Source organism: Fusarium musae, chromosome 8 (assembly GCF_019915245.1).
Source record: "Fusarium musae strain F31 chromosome 8, whole genome shotgun sequence".
Lineage (NCBI taxonomy): Eukaryota > Fungi > Ascomycota > Sordariomycetes > Hypocreales > Nectriaceae > Fusarium > Fusarium musae.
In genome coordinates, this window is record NC_058394.1 from 229,243 (window position 1) to 245,655 (window position 16,413).

Here is a 16,413-nt window from a genome sequence, read left to right on the forward strand (position 1 = left end):
GCGTCAGAACACAACATCAAATCACCAGATCCTCACAGAGCAGTGTCGCGAGTCGTCGAAGTATTAGACAACCTACCTCCCCATATATCCCTTCGGGGAACGCCATGGCCTCTATGCGTTGCCGGTTCTATGGCGCTTCCTCCCAATGAACAGTACTTTGACACTTTGTTGACAAAGCTCATGGACCATGGTGAGGCAGGGTTTACTAATTGTGGTACTGTTTATAATGTGATGCAAAATGCTTGGAAGCAACGTCGGCGAGATCCAAGTAGAGTTTGGAGTGCTAGACAATCGATGGAGGATATGGGTATTTGTGCGCTTTTAATATGAGCCTGCTTTAAGGAGGCTGAGACGGAGTATTGGTTCTGTTCACCTGGCCATTAGTGATGAGCCCACCACTGAGGAACTCCATACACCAATACCCTTAGAGGTATAGAGTACCATAATACATCGCAGTGAGACGTCCATTGTCGCGTCACTTTAAAAACAGCAAGCCGTTCAAATATTATCAATTACTTCAACTACCAACCTTACATCTATAAACTACTCCTTGCCCTTCAGGCTGAAGCGGTACTTAGCCTGAAGAACATAAGGGTTACCACCAGGCTCATAGAGCTGCTTCTCAAGTCTCTGCCACTCAGGGTTGTTGATGCCGTCAATGTAGTCCTGAACCTCAACGACCATGCATCCGTACTTGGGGATGATTCGGGGGAAGTCCTTGTTGTCCTTGAGACCCTGGGTCTTCTTGAGAGGCATGGTGCCCTTCTGCTGAGTGCAGCTGTAGAATTGGAAGGCATCCTGGTCAGTGTAGATGTCGAGCTGGATGCCAGACCAAGCAGAGGAGATAGTAGCCACGGGCCCCTCAGTTCGCCAGTCAAAGTTGCCGAGCTGGCCGCGGTTGACGCTGTAGCAGGTGTCTGAGATTGGTTAGCGATGTTAAAATCGTGTGAAGGGAAATACTAACCATATCCTGTGCAGTTGAAACCGCAGTTGTTCTCCAAATCCTTGTTGTTGGCTTGGTCACCAATCATCTTGGGCTTGCTCCAGAAATCATTCACAGATCCCTTCTTGTTAGGAATGATATCTCCAGTGGGGATGAGAATGTTATCGGTCGCAACACGCTGGCCACCGTAGGGCATGTAGAGAGTATGGTTGGAAATGGTGCTTGTCTCGTTGTTGGAGAAGCCGTCGAGGTTCCAGTAGGTATGGCTGGTAAGCATGATAGGAGTCTTCTTGGTAGTCGCAAGAGCAACAATCTTGAAATCCCAGTCCATGCCGGTCAGGGTGTAGGTGACGTAGGAGACAACCTCTCCAGGGAAACCCTCCTTGCCATCAGGGTCAACGATGGAGAAGGTGATGCTGGAGTCGGTGTACGACACAACAGTAAAGTTGCGGTAGTCCCAGCCATCAGGTCCGCCGTGGAGAGTATCAGCGCCCTTGGGCGACTCAGGCGTAGGGTTGTCGTTGGGCGTGACGTGATACTTCTTGCCGTCAATCTCAAACGTGCTGTTGCGAATACGGTTGGCGTATCTTCCGGGAACACCGCCAAGATGGGGGTGAGACTCGTCAATGCTATAGTGCGTAGCATTATCGAAGCCAGCGACGATATCTCGGGAGATACCGTACTGGTCGTCGATCAGAAGATTGGTGATGGAGGCGCCATAGGGAATGAAGGCAGCTTTGATGCCGTCTCCCTTGATCCAGTATTTGCCATCCTTGTCGGGGCCCTTGCCTTTGGTCGCAAGGGCGAGTGGGATGAGAGCAGCAACGACAGCCTTGAAGAACATGATTGTGGATGATCAAGGTGGAGACTGGCCCAGCAAGAAAGAGCGAAAAACCCCAAGCTTTATAGAAAAACCGACGATCTCTGTTTTCTCTCGGGACAACCCACATAACTTCCACCAACAGGACCCCTCTCCAATTGAAGGATATCAGGGTCTCTTCTGATCAGCTTTCAAGTTCAATGACTGGTGCGGCTGTCATAGTCCATCCAGGAACTTGCCATTGAGCCGCGATCCTGGGGAAGTTTTGGAGCTAAGAAGCTTCCCCAGGTTTTCCGCGCGAGCGTAATTGGTGCGCCTGGCTCGGGTAATCTTAGCGAACTCTGTCTTGACATGGTTGTGCGAGTCTGGATTGGGATCGTCGTGCGGGGGATAACAGGCTGTTTGCACGTTCATGGGGTTTCTACAGGTCCAAGACCGTCCAACAGCCGTATCCCGCCGAGGGATTGGCCGAGACAAGGCTGGTGGTAAGCGGTAGTTATGCAACGGGTGACAGCTTCACAGCCCCTCCAATCAAGTTGACAAGCTAGTTTTGAAGTTCGAGAGATGTAATTTATGTGATGGAATAACCGACCTGGCTATATTTTACAGGCTGAATGAATTCAATTGATGTGTATTTGTAAAGATTATGAATTTGAAAAGTCGGGGAACGATCGGTAAACGAGGTTGGGGAAATGTTATTGCAAGGGTCTGGGAACTTTTGAAAGGTCTGACGTCATTGTCTCTCCAATGATACCCTAGAGTCGAACGTGCAGAATTCCATGTTACATTTTGTGATGCTACATGTGAGCTTGTGATGATCATCCGTGGACCGTGAGACATGCAAAGTAAGATCTTCTAGACGAGCACGGCCGCACAAGTTCAGGAACCAAGGCTTAGTGACTCCAAGACGGCATGAAAACGTGGCTCTGGGACCAGCTGATGAAGGACGGCGTTGAATGATTGGGTTCCATCTAATTGGGACGAACTTCGATGGGAACGGTGACTTCTTGGGCTCCCGGTGTCTCAGACCGGCTCAATCGCTTCAGCGGTTATACAGGGTAACTTTTATCCTGTGTAAATCTCAGCAACAAGTAATGAGTAAATGTTTTGAACAAGCTAGATGAATTTGACAATTTCTGAGTTTGATGTAAGATAGTCGCGAGCTTCCCTTCATGCGAAGGTGTCCTAATAGCTAACCGAATAACACTGTATAGACATATTCAGTCATCTTTTAAGAAACAGATATTTGTGAATAAAGACTTGAGCCTGAGTGCACCGAACTAAGAAGTCTCTGGAACTGAATATTTCCTCAAAATTCAGACGAAACTGTGGAGACGGATTCTATCGCTCCACCACTCGGAGCTGCTTCATGCTCCGATCTCTCCTGTTCTGGGTGAAACTAGATCCATATCCGCATCCGAATTGGCAGAGTAAAATTCACCCGGAATTGTGACAGATACAGCTCATCATCATACTCAATGCAATCATGAATGGTATCACTATCTATCGTCTATCATATACTCGTCTAACTTCACCACAAATGAACTAGCGAAATCAGGGCCATGGCCAGCATGATACCCATCGAAGGCGACTGTAAGCTTCCCGCTGAGTCCCCCTTCATTCCCTCCTCGAAACCCTTCTGTTCACCGCCCAAATACTCCGCACCCAGCTTCGTCAAACCCCCATCATCATCAAACAGCGACACGCTGTCCCCAGTCCACTCATTCGCATCATCCTTCCTAAATGCTCCAAACCAAGCATAAGCTTGCACATAATCATTATCATCAAGATACGGAAGACTCTCATTCATCATAGCCAGCGTCGCATCGTCATCCCCTTTCGGTAGAGCCATTTCCGTAATCCAGAACCGTGCGTCAGGCGCCGTCTCATTGTAAAACTCGCGCAAACTTCCCAGCCAATTTTTAAGACCGCCTGCGTCGCCGTACCAATGCACCGCGACGAAATCTGTAGGACACCCGTCGTCGTCCATGTCGTAGCAGGATTCATTAAAGTCGCGTAGCCATTCAAGACCGCGTGGTGAGCCGGTAACACTGGGATGGCTGATTGACCACTTGCGCTTTGCTTTTCTTAAAGGAACGATGTGCTCTATGTAAGCGCGCGCTGCATCTTTGGCAGATATCGCGCTTCCGCCGGTGTCTGTTTCGCCATCTGGCTCGTTGAAGGTGAGGAGGTGCGTAGATGATTCGGGAAGCCCATTTAGCCGCGACTCGAGCTCAGAATCTGATGCATCGTCGAGGCCGTGAATCAATGGCACGAATGGTAAAGAACTGCCGATTTGACCATTTGGCCAGAGGGACCACGTGTAATACCACGCGATCTCGGAATTATTTGAGATTAGGAGCTCATTATCTGATTTATGGTCATCTCCGTGGTATGCAAGGCCGCGTTTTGACGAGAGGTCAATGCTTTCAGCGAGCCTGCAGAGGCATAAAAATGAGTACAAAATTGATTGGCGCATTTTGGGAATAAGAGAGTACTGTATGCCGTGAAACCCTCATTTGACCGAGAGCTTTTAATAGGTGATTGAAAGCTGAGAAATCAGGTTTGAAACATAAATTTTAAGGTTCTAGGAAGCGTTTCAGAATGTCAAGGGGTTCCTTGGAATAGCTACTTTTCTTTTGTACGTGTCGCTCGTCTTTTGGCTGCGCAGCGTGGCGATGGTCTGAGCCTTGTCAATGATGTCATAAGTCTGCCAAGTTAAACCCTGCCTCAACACCAAGACTTGGCAGCGTCAAAGACTCTCGCTATCTTGATATCGACATAATTGGCTCACCGCTTGATTTCTAAAGCACAGGTACTTAAGCCTCGTGAAAAGATTGCCATTTTGGGACAATTACCTGATTTGGGGACGACACGTGGTTTCGCATGCGCTCCTTCTATTCTTCGGAGACGAGAGGTACTTACTCAAAGTCTATTTAAATCTCAACGACCCAATGAGCGATATGTCCCTGGGCCCCAGCGAACAATTTGTTCTGGAATGTGGCGATTAATCCGACATACGATATCAGGGGTCACTCTCAAGATCCATCGCTGTCCTTCAGATGAGCCAGTTCGGCGCTTCTGACAAGTCATCTGTGAGGAGTATTGGTCAAGGCATGCGGATACTAATATAAAATGACCAACAAGAACTTTGCATACTTATAGCCATGTTGTTTAAGACTTATACTATGCTATTTCTTCTGCAAGGCCACAGGAAGGGCCGAGGACGCCACCTCAGTCTATATGAGAGTACAGACTCGGGAGTATCTAGCAGACGAAATGAGTGACGAGATTTGCACCTGTATGAGATAGGATGGAAACTATGGACGAATCAATGGGACTACCACTGCAGTCAAGGTAACGCTGGTGAGGCATTGTATGATTTTGGAGGAATGCAATATACTGAGGATCTGTACTCGTACAAGACGACAAAAAGCGGTAAAGGAACTGTGAGAAAATAGTCAAAGTATGCATTGAGATCTTTGAGACATTTTGAGATTTAGGAAAATCCGCATATCGTTATATTAACTCTATATAATCTGACGAAAAGTGACCACGACATATATGGCTACCGCATGTCCTTGGACTGCATCCCGAGAGTAAATCACCCTAACTGATTGGCATGTCGAACCTGTTCCAGCTAATGACTATTTAGGTACATCAGAAAACTCTGGATAAACACATATGGTTAGTTCACCGACTGAGGGCCGAATATCCAAGAGTGACCGACATGTCGCCGCCCCATGATGATCGACGGAGAACGCGGGGTATTCGGCAGGAGCCGTTATGCATACAGTAGAGTCCTGGACAATTTGTTTAGCGTCGCTTAAGTCTATAGTCAAATACGGTCTGTAAATATGTCGCTGGCAATCCCATAGGGGGCTATTTGTGCTATTATGGGGACGTAGCAATTGGCATTTCGTGTCTGGAATATTCTTAACTACCTGCACGGCTGGACTTAATTCAATTCTCTTTTTCGGTATCCGCGCTTAGCATCGAGTACTCGCAAAGTCTGATCATAGGTTCTGTAGATCATACTGGGGTAGCGGAAAGTCTCCGAAATCCCCAGGTTCAGGCGGAGTCTCCGCCTGATGTTCAGGTCTGACGACCCCAAAACGGTCACAGCCGATGAGTTAACGCGAGTGAGTCTTGGCATTTGTCCTTCTTATGCATACATTCGGGCCGTAGCCGATCAATGCTACCCATTTGGCTTTCTGTAGTTAGCATTTGGCATAGTTTGCAAAATGACTTGGTGTCAAATTTGTCACGATGTGTCTGTTTTTACAGCGCAGGGCTGGAAGAAGCGCCGAAGAGTGAGTAATACAATCTATAATCAAGAGGCTAGAGGTTTTTACTTGACATCAGTTGGTGGGGCTCGGAGAAACATCATAGGTGGAACAACCATTCTCTAAGAAGTGAATATTCCGCTTAATGGCCGAGGGTGATAGCAATGATCGAGATAGCTTCACAAACCTGATACAACCCCATAGACAGGCAAAAAGCTCGGAACGAGAGAAAATGGAAACGATCTTCAGCAAAGGTGAGGAAGGGTTCGCGAGAGAACAGGGGCAAAACGTGTATAAGAAGATCGGATGGCCACGACAAGCTCAACGGTTTCGACACCTTCAGACAAGCTACTGCATTCAAGACTACAAGATCTACAAGCCATCAGGATGTTCACCCTTCAAACTCTTCAACTCGCCTCCATGTACACCCTCGTGTACGGACACGGCTACCTCAGTAAACCCATGAGCCGAACCGGTCTCAACGCTGAAGTAACTAACCCCATCCTATCTCTACAGCACTAGCTAACGAGCGACAGGCCGGCCCAGATACATGCCCCGAGTGCACCATCCTCGAGCCCGTCACGGCCTGGCCAGACCTCGACGCCGCCAAAGTCGGACGATCTGGCCCATGCGGCTACAACGCCCGAGTCAGCGTCGACTACAACCAGCCCGGCGCCAACTGGGGCAAAGAACCCATCGCCACCTACAAACCCGGTCAAGTCGTTGATGTCCAATGGTGCGTTGACAACAACGGCGACCATGGAGGCATGTACGCCTATCGTATCTGTCAAGACCAAGACATCGTCGACAAGTTTCTTGATCCAGACTATATCCCCACTGAAGCTGAGAAGCAAGCTGCTGAGGATTGCTTTGAAGAAGGTCTTCTACCCTGCACTGATGTTGATGGCCAGGAGTGCGGTTACAGTCCTGACTGCTCTGCTGATCAGCCGTGTCACCGCAACGATTGGTTTACTTGCAAGTCTTTCGATGGGAACTCGGATGGCAAGGGATGTCGTGGTGTTGATAATGCACCGATTAATTCGTGCTACACCTCTATTGCCGGTGGTTACACTGTATCTGGCAAGATCAAAATCCCAGACTATGTCTCGAACCATACCCTCTTGTCGTTCAAGTGGAACTCATTCCAGACTCCTCAGGTTTACTTGACTTGTGCTGATATCGCGATCTCGGCTTGAGCATTTGAACATGTCAGCATGTTGAAAGGTTACAGTGGCTGGAATATATGGCCTACACAGAGCAACTTAAAAAGAGGCATTGGGATTTTGAAGTGCTTCCATAAGTGGAAGCTATTCTTTGGTCCAGGATCTGTCTTTCTTTCTATGACCAAAACCTCTAGTCTAGCATACGAAGACCAAATCATCACTCTTTAACCTTAACTGACCCAGAACCATTCACATGACAGTGCACTCATTTCCAACACTAGGGTCCGCACGTTCTTCCTTCTCTCTCGGCTCCATCTCCAAGTCCTCCCAGTAGATGAAATCCATGAATCCAGAACGAGCGTCATTCAACGTATCAGCAACAATCCTCAAACACTCCTCATTATCCCCTTTCAGCGCAAGTAACGCAAGAGCAACTCTCTTCTCCAGTTTCCAAGGCCCAGATCCTTCATAAGCCTCAAAATACACAGGGTTTCCAGCTTCTTTCAGACGCTCCTCTATACGCCCAAAAGTGATGAGCAGCCAGCAGGTCACACCGAGATAGTTGAGGCTTGAGATTGGTGCAATTCCCGCTACGTCAGAAAGAATGTCGAATTTCGCTAGGTCAAGAATATCGCGACCGTCGAGGAGTTCTGATCCAGCTTGTGGAGGTAGCTGAAAGCCTTCTCGGGTGTACTTGTTCAAGACCTCATCTGGTACCTCGAGCGTATTGTTCGCAATGGAAGAGAGTTTGTTTGTCGCTTCGATGATCTCCTTATCAGTCATTCCAACTGCTCTCGCCTTACGAACAAGGACAGTGTTCTCGAGTTCATTTTCGCTGACATGCTTTGCTCGACTAAGCCGTTCGAAGAACAGCATGCTACCGAATTGAAGCTCATCATCAGGAATGGCCTCGAGGTTCCAACCCGCTCGGCGACAAGTAGTAAGCATAGAGTTACGCTTGAAAATCTGATTGACCTCCAAGTCGAATAGCTGATGGATGTTATCGGCATATCTGCGTCTGTACCGAATAGCCTGACTCCGCGCCTGCGCCTGTCTCGACCCTGGCTGTCCCACAGACGCAAGCAGAGCATCCACAAAGCCCGATTCCGGCTTGCGACCTTGTGCGAAGAACGTATGCTTGAAGAGATCTTCTATTGTAGTGCATAGTCCGATAGGTCTAGAGAGGTAACCCTTCTGTACAACAGCATTGTGAAGATGGATCATCAGCGTTGGCTCAGGGATGCGTTCCCAGAGGTACATGCCAAGTCTGTAAGCGATCTCAAGACCTTCTTCAAGACCAACTCCACACAGGAATGGCGAATACTCCTGCAAGCCATTCGCATTGTGGTCTGCAAAGCGCGAGGGCGGTATGGTATCGAGACCGCTCGTGTACTTGTGCTCTCCAAGAAAATCGACGAAATCAAGCTGCGCGATCTTGATGATCTCAAAAAAGTCTTTTTGCTGCTCCATCTTACCGTCCTTCTCCAGAATCTGTTTGAGCAAATCGACGGTCTGACAGTACCCAGCAAACACGCGCTTGTTCTGTCGATCGAGAAAGAGGTCGACGTCTCGTCTGGCACGACCCTTCTTTGCTGGCGCTTCAAGCATATGGCCGTGCAGAGCACTTAATGACCAACCGCGAGAAACAGTGAATGAGTCAACGATGCATTGCATTTGGAAAACGTGATGTGGATAGATCATCTTGGTGATGTTGGTTCCAGGCTTCTTCATAGCCATGTTCGTAATATCACCCGCGAATTCTTCCAGACCGAAGATGGTTCGATGGACGCCCCAAGGACCGTTGGCAGACCAGTCCACCTCCTCGTAGACATGCTTTTCTCCTCTGACTGTGTTTCTCTGAACCACAACAGACGAGAACACATTGACAAGGTCGTAGAGCCATTTTATGGTGTAGCAGCGCCTCCAGTGGACTCGCTCCTCATTCGTCGCGCGCTCCAAGTTGAAGTTTGGATCCCATTTCACAATCTTGGCCTGCATTGCCTTTGTCGGCTTGCCTGTACGATTGGCTTGGAAGTCAAGCACAAAGTCCCTCAAGTCCTGATAGGCGTGGATAAGGAACTGCTCCTTGATGTCCACAGCTGTCTCCTTCCGACTGTGCTGTTCACCATCCGGACCGACCGCAAAGAGAGACAGCCTGAAGTTTCCCTGTGCCCTCTCCATGTTTCCTCTAGTGATGGTGTTCATGATGGTTTCGTACGTGTCGTGACCCGGAAAATCGACAAAGATAGCGGTGTTGGTGCGCTTGACCATAGAGATTGTCAAGTTGCTTACAGCTCCAGCGACAGCACTGTTGAGACCTTCGTATGCGACCTCTTTCCAGAGATTTTGGGTGTAAGCACGGAGTTCGGCCCATTCTTTGACAGTTGAGTAGACTGCGAGTAGATAGTCTGTGACAAGGCCGACCTCACCACTATCTTCGATGATGCGGATGCTCTCAATAGGTAATTCATCGGTCGCAGGATCTTTCGTGTCTTGTTTCTTGCCCTTCTTCGGCTTCTTGTACTTTCTCGCCTTTTTGCCCTTGCTCTTTGGCTTTCGTGAGACTTTTCGTGCAGCGACTGGTGAATGTGGTTGAGTGACATCGTCCTCTTCATCGGTCGACTCTGCTTTGTCGACGCTCAATTCTTGGAATTTATTGGCGAACAGAATCTGTTCAACGTCCTCGCTATCGTCGCTGGCCGCAGCGCTCGTCTTCTCCCATTCTTCGCCGCCGAGGATCTTGAAGGCACTGCGGAGAGTGTTTATGAAATGTTGGTGACTTTCGTTACTTCGTTTGAGCTCGTCGTCCGAATCAGGCCCCATAAGCTCTTGAAACGTGGTGCTAACGAGAGATCTCGCCTGAATGATGAATCCGAAAAGCCGGTAGATGACATTTGGTACAGGTTCCTTGTGCTCAAAAATGAGTGTCGACATGGAAATCAGACCATTTACTGTGGTTTGACCTGTCGTGTTGACAGAGGCGGCCGACTGAGCATCTCCATCAGTGGATCTGAGCAGACGATTGGACACGTTGATCATCCAGTACAACAGGTATTTTGTGTCCCTCTTGTAAGAGAGATAGAGGTTCTGCGGTACCATCGTCACGTAGGCGGCCGTACAGAGTGAGAGTGTTGCAACGATGATTGACCGTACTGAGGGGACACGAAAAGAAAGTTTCGGCTTTGTTTTCGAGACTCAAATCCCGTTGCTGGGGTCACGTGTTGGCGTGACACAATTAGACATTGGAAATATTTATTTGTTTATTTATTTGTTTGCCAATGCAGATGCGCTAAATAAAGTTCAAATGCAACAATCGCCAGTAAACAGTGAAAAAGCATCTAACACGAGTCGTGTGGATATAGAGGCACATCATCTGCGTGACACTGCAAAGGTTACTGCGCCACCAGATGCAACTCCGCAGGGGCGTAAGAATGTCAAGAGAATAAGCACATATAAGGTAGTACTACTACTTATATATTTAGCTAGTGCCTCCTAGCTGTCTTTAGGAGCACTTGCCAAGGAAGAAGCTTCCTGGAGTAGAATTAGCATCTGTGCCGTTTATCTTATATCGGAGGACGGCTATAGCCCATAAGTGCAACTTACCCTGGTAAGATTTACACGTCAGTCCTCTGTTGCACACAGTTCCGGTGTAGTTGACGTTGCACCAGTCTACCAGAAGTAATTTGTGTTAGCGACTTCCTATTGTCGAGTTGACAGTAGATAGCAAGATGATACTAACCTCCCTTACGGCGCTCACCCCAGCATACGTATTGGTCCGAGCCTGTATGAGGCATGCAGTATCCGCTGAGACACTCGATGTTCAACTCACACGCGGCGCCATCTCCTTTAAGAGCAAGTGCTCCAGTAGCCACGTTGGCGATGAGAAAGAGAGAAGAGGCAAACTTCATGATGCTGACTGATGCAAAAGGATTGTGATGAAGGATGAAGAGGATCACATCAACGAGGACCTTCTGGCGGATTTATATAATAGAAATAGCCCCCAATCTCTAGACCGCCTCGTGTTTGTCTGATCTAAAGTTCGCGGCATTTAACAGAGTTTGCCTACTTTCCGCACCGGCCATCCGATGATCTGGGTCCATCGTCGGGTTCAGGACTAGCGGTAGTGAGTCTTGTCTGATCATCTGATGTATGGAGTATCAATACGAGAGGGATGCTACAAGGTTTGATCGAGAGATAGTCAGCTTATTGATTGACCCACCTGCAAGGAGAACATACTTCAAAGCTAATAAGTAAAGAGCAGGTTGACGCCGATCGATATTTCAAACCTGCAATGTCTGCAGTGCCATACAAAGAGCTTCAATGAGTAATAAATAGCAAAAAGTATTTATAGGCATGTTTTTCGTGTTAATAGTTCTTAGCTTCTCCAGTTAATGGCCTAACTTTGCTTATATACTCTGCAATACGTGATGTTACCGCTAATCTCTATGTAATGCAAGGACCTGGCTATATGCCCCCACTGTGGGCTATTGATACGAAGTATATGTTTAGCCGAGAAAGTTACTTTCTGCTACTGCGATAAAGTAATTAATTTAGGTTTCCGATGTAACCGGTCCCTAGTTCAAAGCTTCGATTGCTGTTGGCTCTACAGAGTAGTTCTTCTGGAACTGGGTGTAGCGCATCGCCAGGTTCTCATATACGAGATACAGAGTCAGAACCGCAGGCCAAGGCTGATTGTAATATATTAATATGGCATTTTTATTACCAACACTAGCAAGCAGAAAACCTTTTGTCTCTAGATCTCTCAGACTCAACCGCAGTAGTGCCGTCGAATATAAGCTCCAGCGAACGGTTTTTGAAGATCCCGGTAGATGAACGATACTGCGCCCCGACAAGGTTGGACTGGCCTGTTGCAGAGCTTCGAGCCCTTCGTACAAACTGGCGGATATTTGGCGAACAGCCACCATGACGCCCATACAGGGCTCGATACAAGCCCATATTAGTGCGATGAGAGCGTGATTCTCTGCAAAGGTTAGGTTTGACCGGCAATGTATTGGACAGGGCTTACCTGTGCCCTGCTTTGCTGATAGGAATGACCTGAGGTAGATAAACCTCATGACACTACATATTATGAGACTAGAAGAATTCGGCATTAGTATATACCGCCTAGAGGTAATAGAAAGACTGACAAGACTCCAACGCTAAACATTGCAATCACCCCGATCTTCTTTCTGATCTTCAGGCCTAGATAGTAAAGCTGCGTTATCGGGATTATGACCATCCACACATCAAGCGTGATGTTGAGTATCGCATGCGTCAAGAATAACAGCTCTTGCGTCCGAACTCTTCCATAGGGATATATGTTTTGCCACGATTCCCAATTCGATTGAACAGGCGTTTTGGAGGTAAGCATCACAATCGGGCATACCATGGTTGAGCTGAGGTTCAATATTTGTGTGAGCCAAACTGTAATGCGAAACTTGTGATCGGGAAAGATTCGGAGATAAAACGCTAGGATGGATGCTTTGACGAGACCGAGGAGTAGAAAGTAGTTGAGCTGCTCAAAAAAGAATAACTGGGTCGGTCAGCTGTGTAGCCAAGATTAACATCGGGAAAGTTACCTTGAACGAGGTTACAATCTCGCCGTGAGAAAGTGTCCAAACATCTCGACCAACGCCATGTTCGACCACTATTAAACGATTAGCACATTTCCTTGTTCACTTTGGTATCAAGGAAGATCTGCTGACTTAATTGTATAAGCACTGCTTGCACTATTAGAAATCCCTTCTGACAATTAGCACATCCTAGTTAGTTCGCCGTCAGCGATTTGAAGCAGCACTCACTATTAAGAGGAGCATAAAAGTATCATCTAGTCCCCAATGTGACCTCTCAAAGTATTTCCACACGAATCTGAGAGCTAAAAACATCATGGCGAGACTGAAAATCGTCCAGCTTGATATTTGTAATGCCGCGCCGTCATTTCGCGTCGGCAAACCGCACTCGGTTACAGAGATGTTTACTGTTCCTACCGCGCAAGTGAAGATTAGTATTCAGCGCTCCAGGCCATTCATAGAGGTAATATGTACTTAGAGTTTCCATCGCAGTGCAGGCTTGCGATAAACACTTGCCTACCGTAGCGCTAAACATGTCATTGTGACAGAGCTGTTCCTGCGTCGAGTTGGAGAATGCAGGCTCGGTGAGGATTTTGATCAGGCAGTTGGTCTAGATCAAAAATCAGCCAATAGCACGATTGGAAGATCGAAAAAAAGACATACGGCGCATTCTGGGAGCCCTGTCGGCGCTTGGGCTGCCGTAACCCTGAATGAGAGGGCTATTATGCCGACCTGTAATTTGAATCGCTCCATGTTCGGGGAGCGAAATAGGAATTCGACAGGGCATTCGTCAAGGAACCAGAGCTGAGTTGTCAGCCTGGTTTTGTTAGGAATTGTGGTCTGGAATGATTGATTAGAGCGGCGTTCTAGCCGCGACGATTTCCGATATTTTCAATCAAGTCGAAGTATAAACAACGCCAAGGTCCTTAAATCCGGGATCAGTGCACCGAGTGAAAGGGACCATCATTCAGCCACTCGGCCACACCAGGGTTGCAGCACTCCGGTAATCGATGGGGCTTACTTCGCTCGTCAAACGTGCGTAAATAGGGGTACTCCATATACAATAGTATATATAGTCTTGTGAGTCGTCACTATGAAGTCAATGATATAAAAGGGCCTGAAAGTAAGCATTCTAAATATCTGCAGATCTACCGCAAGGCTATGGAGTGAGTATAGACATATCTCCATTCCTGGATCATGGCAAACTAGATGGGAGCTGGCCACCTACAACAGTCTGAGCTCCAGTGAATGTCGCTGACACGGCTTTTCCTTCCTTCTTCGGCGATACAAAACCACTATTAGGCGTCAGATAGCCTTAACATAATATCGCCTACATAGACTTCCTCCAGAGTATAGTCTTCGCCATTATTGCGATCAATTCCAACGTACTGAAACGCCTCAAGAACTGCCTCTTTGTCATATCCCATATCAATGAATGGCACGATCAAATTACGATTGTACCCGCCATAACTAGCACTACTGATGGTAAGTGGCTCTGTTATTCATAAGAGAATGGGAAGGCATCGAATAAACAAACCTGTCCGTTTCCGCAGCTGGAGCACCGGCATACTTTACGGCCCAATCCTGAGCCCTTTCTCTGAAGACAAGATTATTCTTCAAAAACAGCGTGTTCGCTTCTTAATTGTCAGAGAAATTTGAGTCACGTTGCTGAAGCAGCTTGACTATCGTGCTCAAGGTGGACTTGATAGCATTGGTTGGTTCCTATGAGCCAAGAGCACCTGGTGCAATGTCGCCCTAGTATCGTCAGTTTCAGAGCCTGGCACTAGTCTATGATATGCGCTGCAAGCTTTGGTCCATACCGTCTCATGATTGACATTCGGATGATATATCTTTTGATTAAACTTCATTGACGGCTTCGCGAATGGATAGTCATCAGGAATCACGACGCAGATGGTGTAAGTGCCTCCGAAGTAAGCTGTATCTGACGGAATTGAAAGAGAAGCTTCGAGATGAGTTAAGTCATCTGCGTAGTATGGATGCACCTTAACACCGGTGTCCTGACAGTCTTGAAGCTCTTTGGCAATGCGTCTTAGACGCGAGCTCATTGCCGTCGACATTTTAAAAGCAGTAACTGGGAGGTATTCTGGAGTGAGTCAGGGCCATGCGAGAGGGACAAAAGGGAGTCTACAATTTATTTGGGAAAAGGCGGGAGAGTAAGCTTAAAGGGTCGATAATACCTCGTGTTGTTAAAGGAAACTGGAGAATCTAAGACAGTCATATGTAATCTCGATTGGCCAGCCAAAGCCATAAAATGCAGAGTGAAGCACTATTGGGATCCTAGATTAGTCTAGACCTGCAGCCGCTGCCACGTTTAGGCTGAGGTTATTGGGACAGGTTAGCTTATTTAAAGTTAGGGCTCCTATCTTCCGGTCGGGAGCGGCATCGGCAAGTGGAGAATATCTGATCTGAGGCGCGCAAAAGCAGTACTTCATTGACTTATCCAGCCTTACCAATGCAGCTTTCCAGTGTCCATGGCCTCTTCCCAGACTTCAATGCCTCAAGCTCATCCTTAAAATCCTGTTTCCAAGCATCTTCCAAACGACTAGGATTCCAACCAACGAGCCGTTTTAACTCAGTACCTTTCATCGACTTCGTACCCGCCCATCCGCGTTCCGCCATATCAACAAGGCCAGCAGTTATCTCATCCGCCAGCTCTTGTAAAGTAACATCCCTAATCTCCTTTGACGGAGGCGTATCTTCACGAGGCAATATTCCTTCTTCGAACGCAACATCAAGACACCTTTGCATGATCTCAGTCTGCAAAGCCCTCCCGACAGCTGGAAAGAGAATGCCATTTTCCCCAGTTGGAATATAGCCTACTCCACGGTCTTCCCGCTCCAGAATAGTTCGAGTGAGAAGCACAAAGGCGTCCGCAAGATCCTCAACATGAACCCAGTCCCAGTTCGCAGTCTCGTTCAACTTGAACCCATATCCGTGCTGAATAACGTAGCGCATTATGATTGGTATAATAACGCCCTGTTGGTTGAAAAGTCCTTTACCAGCACCAAAGATCACAGGCGTATTGAGGCTGACAGCTCGCACACCAGTCTCTTCCGCTGTAGTCAAGACACGAACCTCGGTAGTCCTCTGAGGATAAGGCTCTCGCGCGTCTTCAGACTTCAAAAACTCATAAACAGCATTTCCGTCAGTATCATGCCACTCTCTATCCGGATATGCCTTCTGAGTAAGTGGCCGATCAGCTAAATTGCTGCAACCTGAAATGTGCAATAGCCAAGGCGGAGGAACGCCTGGTTCAACGCGACGAGCGAGGCCTCGCACAAAAGCTTCGGCTCCGTCTGGAATAAAACCTGAGCCAGTATTGATGATAAGCTCGTAATTGGATGCGATGTCTTTGATGTACTCGACGTCATGGAGACCAGCCCATTGAATAGGATTGACGCGGTCGCCGTAAGCCGAGCGAAGTTTGGCGGCAGCGTCATCACTTCGAATGAGGAGGTCGATTGTGAGGCTTTTTAGAACCTCGTCTTGGGCTTTTACGAGGTGATCGAGAATAGTACCACCGACATAGCCTGTTGCGCCGGTAAGCAGGATCTTTTTGACAGGAAGGCGAGACATGATGATTCGGAGGATTCAAATGAGGTCACAGCAA

General features: G+C 47.8%; 6 protein-coding genes across 6 annotated transcripts; 1 reads left to right on the top strand and 5 right to left on the bottom strand.

The window, feature by feature from the left end:
- Positions 1-543: 543 nt before the first annotated feature.
- J7337_010296 (uncharacterized protein) lies at positions 544-1,787 on the bottom strand (the record flags this gene model as incomplete). The annotated part of the gene is made up of 2 exons (XM_044827881.1): positions 544-917; positions 965-1,787. The coding sequence occupies 2 exons, from the start codon at positions 1,785-1,787 to the stop codon at positions 544-546; spliced, it is 1,197 nt and encodes a 398-aa protein (XP_044676435.1).
- A 1,507-nt stretch (positions 1,788-3,294) lies between these two features.
- On the bottom strand, positions 3,295-4,242 carry J7337_010297 (uncharacterized protein; the record flags this gene model as incomplete). The annotated part of the gene is made up of 1 exon (XM_044827882.1): positions 3,295-4,242. One exon carries the CDS (start codon positions 4,240-4,242, stop codon positions 3,295-3,297), a length of 948 nt encoding a protein of 315 aa, XP_044676436.1.
- A 2,227-nt stretch (positions 4,243-6,469) lies between these two features.
- On the top strand, positions 6,470-7,245 carry J7337_010298 (uncharacterized protein; the record flags this gene model as incomplete). The annotated part of the gene is made up of 2 exons (XM_044827883.1): positions 6,470-6,538; positions 6,586-7,245. The coding sequence occupies 2 exons, from the start codon at positions 6,470-6,472 to the stop codon at positions 7,243-7,245; spliced, it is 729 nt and encodes a 242-aa protein (XP_044676437.1).
- Positions 7,246-7,461: 216 nt separating this feature from the next.
- On the bottom strand, positions 7,462-10,311 carry J7337_010299 (uncharacterized protein; the record flags this gene model as incomplete). Its single annotated transcript, XM_044827884.1, has 1 exon — positions 7,462-10,311. One exon carries the CDS (start codon positions 10,309-10,311, stop codon positions 7,462-7,464), a length of 2,850 nt encoding a protein of 949 aa, XP_044676438.1.
- Positions 10,312-10,714: 403 nt separating this feature from the next.
- Positions 10,715-11,120, bottom strand: J7337_010300 (uncharacterized protein; the record flags this gene model as incomplete). Its single annotated transcript, XM_044827885.1, has 3 exons — positions 10,715-10,743; positions 10,816-10,881; positions 10,952-11,120. The coding sequence occupies 3 exons, from the start codon at positions 11,118-11,120 to the stop codon at positions 10,715-10,717; spliced, it is 264 nt and encodes an 87-aa protein (XP_044676439.1).
- A 4,119-nt stretch (positions 11,121-15,239) lies between these two features.
- On the bottom strand, positions 15,240-16,379 carry J7337_010301 (uncharacterized protein; the record flags this gene model as incomplete). The annotated part of the gene is made up of 1 exon (XM_044827886.1): positions 15,240-16,379. One exon carries the CDS (start codon positions 16,377-16,379, stop codon positions 15,240-15,242), a length of 1,140 nt encoding a protein of 379 aa, XP_044676440.1.
- Positions 16,380-16,413: the final 34 nt, after the last annotated feature.